This window comes from Cannabis sativa, chromosome 7 (assembly GCF_029168945.1).
Source record: "Cannabis sativa cultivar Pink pepper isolate KNU-18-1 chromosome 7, ASM2916894v1, whole genome shotgun sequence".
Classification (NCBI taxonomy): Eukaryota; Viridiplantae; Streptophyta; class Magnoliopsida; order Rosales; family Cannabaceae; genus Cannabis; species Cannabis sativa.
Genome location: NC_083607.1, coordinates 11,947,982 through 11,955,952, shown reverse-complemented (window position 1 = coordinate 11,955,952; position 7,971 = coordinate 11,947,982). Strand labels below are relative to the sequence as shown.

Sequence of the window (7,971 nt, the reverse complement as noted above, 5' to 3'; positions counted from 1 at the left end):
CATTTTTTAATTATTTTGTGTTTTCTTTTTTGTTTCTGTTGGTGGTGAAGAAGTGCTTGTTTCCCCGGCCCAGTGAAGAGGCATCCTTCAAGAGTATTAATGAGGGTAAAGCCCCTCTTTGCTTTGAGATGGATGTGGAACAAACGGTGGACGTTGATGGTACATATGAGTCTGTGTTTGAAACTCAAGCCAAGACCATCAACGAGGCCGTGACAAAGGAAAATTTAGCTCCACCACCGGCACCTGAAGTACACGAGCCATCTACTCCAGCCGATCCTTCTACTCCAACCAGTACAACCGTGGACAATGACCTTGCAAAGAGGTTGGATAACATTCAGGCCCGGCTGGATAAGCTTGAGGCCTAGCAGGAAGCCGTCATGTTGGCACAGACGGGGTTAGTAAATAGCCATCTTAGTATGAGGCGGTCCTTCACGGAGAGTCAGAAAGATCTGAAGGAGACTCTACTGGCTAAGATGGACGAGTTGATGGCAATGCAAAAAGGAGAGCCCACACCTGCACCGCAAAATGAGGAACACCTGGAGAGTGATAACGAAGATGTCTTCCCAGAAGATTGGGAAGCAGATGATGTCTTCTGTCACGTTGTTAAGGCTTTCTGAAGCGTTGTTTGTCATGATGTTGTACCTGTCTCCTAGATAATAAGGACGAGCCCATTTTTCTAATCCTATATTGTCAACATAAGCAGCGATGGGAGGATCCATCTGTCGAAGCACCTGCAAATGTCTATCACATTCCCTCTTCGACCATGCGTAAGCGGCCAGCCATATTTGCGTGTTACATACATCAGTCTTGAACTTGTGGGTGACATTCATAGAAATATGTTTGTACCATGCACAGTGGCATGCTTCGGGGAAAATAACCTCGACAGCATGGTCAATACTTTGATGCCTATCCGAGACAAACACTAAGTTTTCAACCTCCCCAATCACTTCCTTTAACTTCTGCAAGAAATACTGCCAAGAGTCATGATTCTCGCTGTCAACAATTGCAAAGGCAATTGGAAACAATTGGTTATTTGCATCGTACGCTACAGCAACTAGCATTGTGCCCCCAAACCTTGTCTTCAAGAACGTGTCGTCGATACTAATCACAGGAGGACAAAACTTAAATCCCCTCCTACAAGAAGCCAATGACCAGAAACAGTACTTGAACCTGTTCTCCTCTTTGATAATGTCTGTAATAGTACCTGGATTCTTCTGTTCGAGCACGTAAAAGTAACCAGGTAACTTACTATAAGCTGCTGCTGACGTACCCCTCGAATACATAAGTGCCTTCTCTCGGCACCTCCAAGCCTTCTCATAGCTCATCTTGATCCCATACTCCTGAAACATATCCCTTTGTATGTCTTTAGCTTTGTACTTAGTTCCATCTGATCTGAACTTGTTCTTAATGAGCTGGCCAACAACCCACGGTGATGCTTGACGGTTATCAGCATGTCTAGAATCCAGGCTACATGTGTGTTCGTTGTGGAATACAGTAACCTCAAACATGTCACAACGTGCCCTCTTCCTCCCCCTCACTCTTCATTTGCAATCTGAACCCCTGCAAGTTGCATAAAAAACATCGGTCCCAGACTTTTTCACCATGAACTCAAAATTCATTTTCAATGCAAACCTTCCAACCACATTTTTCAATTCAGTCTTATTTGGATACAGCTTGCCAACATATATTTCCCCTGAATGTGTACCAGTAAGAGAAGTTGTATAAACATTATTTTCCTCTATGTCTTCCCTTGTCCACACAATAGGTTTGAATTTTGTACAAACTTCAAAATCAGATGGTACAGTACTACGAGGAGGACCTGGGCGGCTGCTACTGGTGCCTGGTGTTTCGTGATTTTCAGTCCGAGGGGTTCTTCTTTCTTGGTATTTCCTTTGCTCCCTTAGACGTGGTGGAGATGGTGGAGGTAGTTCTAACCTTAAAGAAGGTACCTCTATAGCTTCATCAACTTCCAACTCTGCATCACCATCCTCGTTTAAATCTACTATAGGATCATTGTTGTAAAATGTACCATCAAACTCATTAAACTGGTCAAATCCATTGTCAACCCTATTATCCTCATCTATATTAGTAGGGGCCTGCTCATTCATCCCTACGGCTGGATCTGTTTCTGGGACAAAACTCCCAACAACACTTCTTGGGAGGACAGTTAGCGGAGTAGGCCCCAAAACCGCATGCCTTTTAAGCTTAGTCACAAACAGTGGCAACAAGTTCTCCACACTAATTTTTGCCTTCATTCTTAAGAACAATCTTACTTGACTATCTTTCACTAAAACTCGGTATCATATTGCCTTTCATGTACATATAACACACCTCTATTTTAAGTTCATACACAAGAGGGTCTATATCCAACTCTTCATACAAAATATCATTCATCTTTTCTAAAGTAGTGTCAACCTCAAATATTAACATCTTACTTTTTGGATTATTGAATATCCAGTTGACACCTTCAACTGCCCAAGCCCCATCATATAGTACAACTACAAACACATTTGAATCTGCAAACCAAAATGACCACAAATTATGAAAAACCTAGATGTCGCAAGATATCGCGAACCTATACATATCGTGAACCGATTCCAAAAAAAATGTATGTCGACAAACGTCGCAAACTTGTCGAGCAAAATAAAAATATCCACAATATAACACAAGAATTCTATGTATCGCGACTTGTGTCGCTACATGTCAATACATGTCGTTAAATGTCATCCCTAACCTCATGTCAGCTCTTAATCGCTAAATGTCGCTAACCATGTCGAAAAATATCCCTAAAGTTGCAAAAACGCAGACTTGCTGCATTTCGTGTTTCATTGACAAAGGGTGTCAAAAGGGTACATAAAAACCACGAATATGTGTAGATCTATTACTTTCAACATAAATACATCTAAATCAAACAATAATTACTGAAGAAATTACATACCCATTATTGTTTAAAGGAATGACTTTCTTAGAGCTTTGGTTGGGTTTCAAGTTTCCTTTGAGTAAGGCGGCCGAATACTAGCTCCGGTGGTACAATGTGTGTATTCTAGAGAGAGAGAGAGAAAGAGAGAGAGAGAGAGAGAGAGAGAGAGAGAGAGAGAGAGAGAGAGAGAGAGAGAGAGAGAGAAAGTGTTATGAATTTTTGTTTTTTATTTGTTAAGGGGTAAAATTGTAATGCAAAAATGGTTTAAGTATATTTTGCATGATGCAAAATATCCTAGCATATTTTTAGTGTACCATTTATTTTTAAGCATATATTGTCAAATTTCCCATTTTAATAACCCTTTAGTAGTGGTTATTTTATAAAATCACTGTCATAGAGGACACACTTACAAAATAATTGTTGCTAAAGGGTCAATATCGTGGTATAAACATTGGGTGTACAATCCTTCAATACAGTAACATTTGTTTTATTAACTAAAATAAGCAAAGTTATATCATGTCTTTTTTGTAGTAGTGTAAAAAGTAGATAATCACAGCATCATATCACGTAAAATTTCTCTATATTATTTATGTAGTGTCCAAAGGGAAATTTGACATTTTATGCTTAAAAATGTCTAATGGTGTTAAATTATACCTAATTACAACACATAGAAAAAATATACCAATCTTTCTCTTTTCTTCCAAAAATACCCTTCTCATTTCAAACTTCCCACATTCCCTCTAACTACATTCTCTCTCTTCTTTCCCTCTCCCAAACTCACGAACCCACACCGAAACCCACGGACGCAGACCACCGAAGCTCCACCAAAACCCACAAACCCAAACCACCGTTCGAACCCACGGCCACCCAAACGAAGGCCCCAACCAATCGGCGCCACCCACGAACCCAGACGTCGAACCCACGGCCATACGCACGACCCAGACGAACCCACAGCCACCCGCACAACCCCTCGAACCCACAGGCACCCACACGACCCAGACGACCCAGACGAACCCACGGCCATACGCAGTCGAACCCACGGCGACCGAGGAGACCCGCGAACCCACCCACGACTGGAAAAACCCAATACCCAGGTTTGTTCTTTATTTTTTTTTAACATTAAATTCACAATCTGCGAAAAACCTGAAATGTATTTGTTTGGATTTATAAATTTTAGAGTTTGGGGAAGAAACTGAGTTTAGGGAGATAGATTTTGGGGTTTTTTTTTGATTTTGTGCGACATTGTGCGATGTGTATGCGATATGTGTGCGATTAGGGATACAATTTAAGGTCTGTTTTGTTGTGGGTTGTGTGTGCGATTTCTGTGCGATTATGTGCGATAATTGACTGCTGTATATGCAATTGTTGAATTTGTGAAATTTTTCTTGATGTCTTGTGCGGGTTTGTGCGATTTATGACTACTGTGTTTGCAATTGTTCTATTTGTGCGATTTTTGTCGATGTCTTGTGCGATTGTGTGCGATTTATATTCAAATATGTTGCCAATCAGGAAACAGAATGTAATTATTTCTGGTAGTGCAATTAATGTGCGATTTATGTGCGAGTTTGTGCGATATAGTATGTTATTCATTGGCTGTTATGCGATTTTTGTGCGATTTCTATGCGACGTATATGCGATTTATAATCTTTCTGTTTGTATTTGCAGATGGCTCCAAAACTCATTCTCCCCTTGGCTGAGCATTTTCCTGGGCGTATCACTTACCGAGGAAATGGGTACTTTGCTTCAATTAAAGCAAAGTTTGAAGCCTTTAACCTGACCGAGAAGGTGAAGGAAACTCCTTTTGGAGTTTTTTGGAATGCGAATGATCTGAAATTCTCCGGGATAATTGTGCATCAACTACTGTTGAGGAAAATGAAAGTGACTGAGGTAAAGAATGATGAAGTGTGGTTTTACGTGGGTAAAACCGAGGCCATATTTGGAAGGTCTGAGTTTGGATTGATCACGGGCCTGAAAATGAGCGGTGGCCCCTCGACTGAAGAATTGACTACACTATGTGAGTCTGATCGGATATTGCGGGACTACCTCAATAATGCCAAACGGGTCACTTTCAAAACCCTTTGGCTAGCTTCTGAGGCGTGCGATGTGGCCGACGACGTGTACAAGCTGGGGCTGTGTGCATTTGTTGAAGGTGTGCTACTATCAAGGGCTGAGGGTGTTTATATATGGTCGGATATGCTGAAGTTAGTAGAAAACGAGGAGAAGTTTTTCGAATATCCGTGGGGCCTTCTCTCATATCCGAAGTTTTTGTCATCCACAGCCAAAAGTATGACTGACCTGAGGAAGAACTACCTTGATAAATCTACTAAAGATAAGAAGAAAGGGAAGAAGGAGAAAAAAATTACTCAACCAGAGGCCAAGTACAATGTCTACGGATATGCACCGACGCTACAATACTGGGCCTTTGAGGTGATGCAAGATTTGGGGAAGAAGTACGGGCAGTGCAGAAGGACTAGATTCCCTCGAATGTTGAATTGGAGCACCCCCAACACGGTTACGAAACATGATGTGAAGCAACCTGATGTCGCTACCCTATTTGAGAAAAGTGTATGTCAATCTGACTTTCTTTGTTGTTTTGGTATTTGTTTTGCTAAACTGTGATTTTCAACAATTTTATGCAATTTTAATGCGATTTTTGTGCGATTTAAACATGTTTTTTCATTTGCCTCTGTTACATTTTGCGAGTTTATGCGATTTCAATGTGATTTGTGTGCGATTTAGACTTTTTTTCAATTGCCACTGTTTTATTTTGCGAGTTTATGCGATTTTCGTGCGATTTTACTATGCTGAATATGGCTCTGCTATTTTCTGCAATTTTATGCGACATATATGCGATATTTGTGCGACTTTCATATGCTGTTTTATGCTGTGTACCAACCTGATATTTTCTGCGATTTTATGCGACGTGTATGCGATATTTGTGCGATAATTAATATTTTTTTTCGTTTTTTTTTTTCAGATGGTTGTTGTTCAAATTTTGTATCCTAGGAATTGGGAGGTGGACTATTGGAAGAGCGATTGTGAGGGTGAGGTCACCACGGTCGATATGGGGTTGGCTGAGGTCGAAGAAACGCAAGTCGGGACGCAAGATTCGACCGCATTCCAGACCCAAGCCGAACGGGTGGCAGATTATGTGAAAAGGTCCAAAATTATTCCACCATCCCCACCCAAAGAAGCACCAGACGCCTCCACATCTGCCACTGTGCCCCCAACGCATGCCACTGTGCCCCCAAGCTCTGCTCCAGCCAATGACTCCGACTACCTCTTGTTGGCTAAGAGATTGGAGAAGGTAGAAGCGCAACAACTTGCGATTCTCACTGCCCAGACTGAGATGAAGGCTGACTTCAAGAGAAGTCGGAAAGAGATGAAGAATCTTATCATGGATCAAATTGCGACCGTGATAAGTTTGTTACAGAAGCAGCCTTCGGAGCCGACACAACCATCAGGGCCAGCACATCAATCAGACCCCACACATCCATCAGACACGACAGAGCCATTATAGACGGCCCATCCATCACCGCCGACATATGATGATGATGATGATGTCTACCCAGAAGATTGGCAACCTGACGTATGTGACGTTCCTTCTACTCCTGCAAACGCCATTGTCATTTCGCTAGGTGATACAGAATCTCAGGGTGTGAAAGAGTTGCAGGGGCCACCAGATGGGGTGGAGTTTTATAGGCTTAGGCGAAAGCGGAAGCCGGTTTTCTTTAATGACTACACAGCTGGGAAGAAGAAACAACGACATGGGCCCGTAGTAGTAGACACACTGAAACAGGCGGACCCCCGGCTGTTAAAATTTTTCCAGAAGTGGATCACTTATGCTAGGGACAATGGCCGTCCTAGGGATGTTCACACTGGCGAAGCCACTAGATCCTGGTTCGTGAAATTGATGGTGCTGAACGAATGGCTCGACGATGCTGTAAGTTATTTCTTGTAGTAAGAATTAATTTATTGTGTTTTTCATTGTTTGTGCGACTTACATGCGATTTATATGCGATTTATATGCTATATTTGCACTTTATGTGTAATCTGTTTATGCGACTTGTATGTGATGTGCGTGCGATTATTCACTGATTTATGTATTTTTTGTGACTTATGTGCGATTACTGTGCGATGTTTGTGCGATTTTTGATACAATTTCGGTAATTTCTTTGTGCAATTTCCTGCGATATTTGTGCGACTTTTATGCGATGGCTGTCTTACTGTTTTCTTTTGGAACACAACAAATTGATGCCATGGTGCAATAATTGAGAAGAAGACGGACCCTGTACCCAGAAGTCTACACTCGAAAAGGCGTAGTTTTGGACACATCTGCTCCAGAGTTCTTTTCCATGTATTGGAATATGTATGAGGGTGACAAGAGCAAGATGAAATGGGATGAGGGCGTTATGAATTACGTGCAGGGGATACCGTGTTGGAAATTATTTTACCAGGATCTTAGATCTACTCACAAGTATGTTTATTAACATCCTAAATAAGAACTTTCTAAAACGATAAATTAAACACATATAAAGTTAAGAAACCTTACAATGGGTGCAGCGGAATTAAATGACTCCTTTCGTTCAGATCTCTAACCCTTGTATCCTTTCTGTAGCAGAGTATTATCAAGATCTGAACCTGGATCTCTTTCTCTGAATCCTTGATGCTGAATCTCCTTTGCTGATGATCTTTCTTCACGATCTTCCTCACTATGATTGAGGTATTGCTTGCTGTGTGTGGGCACTACTCTAATCACTAGGGTAAGTTCGAAATATGAAGGAAGAAGAGAGAGAGAGAGTGGCGGCTAAGGAAGAGAGAGAGGAGGTTGGCTCAGGTTTTTTTGATTCAGAAAGCGTAATTTTCCTGAAGCCTTCACTATCTATTTATAGCATTCCTCTAGGGTTTGATTTGAATTATATGGCATTAAAATAATGAAAAAATCATTTAAAAAAGCTACAAAGGTGGCCGACCATACACTTAATGGATTGGGCCTTGGGCTTTGCAATTTTGCAATTTTAACACCTTTTGTATCTGATTTTCTCAAAAAT

General features: G+C 41.3%; 1 protein-coding gene across 1 annotated transcript; it reads right to left on the bottom strand.

The window, feature by feature from the left end:
* Window positions 1-461: 461 nt before the first annotated feature.
* LOC133039623 (uncharacterized) lies at window positions 462-1,508 on the bottom strand. Its single transcript, XM_061118528.1, has one exon. It carries the CDS (start codon window positions 1,506-1,508, stop codon window positions 462-464), a length of 1,047 nt encoding a protein of 348 aa, XP_060974511.1.
* Between the last annotated feature and the right edge of the window lie 6,463 nt (window positions 1,509-7,971).

What these genes read in the sequence shown, in the direction of transcription:
- LOC133039623 (XM_061118528.1), bottom strand. Translation starts at nt 1,508, where the DNA reads ATGTTTGAGGTTACTGTATTCCACAACGAACACACATGTAGCCTGGAT.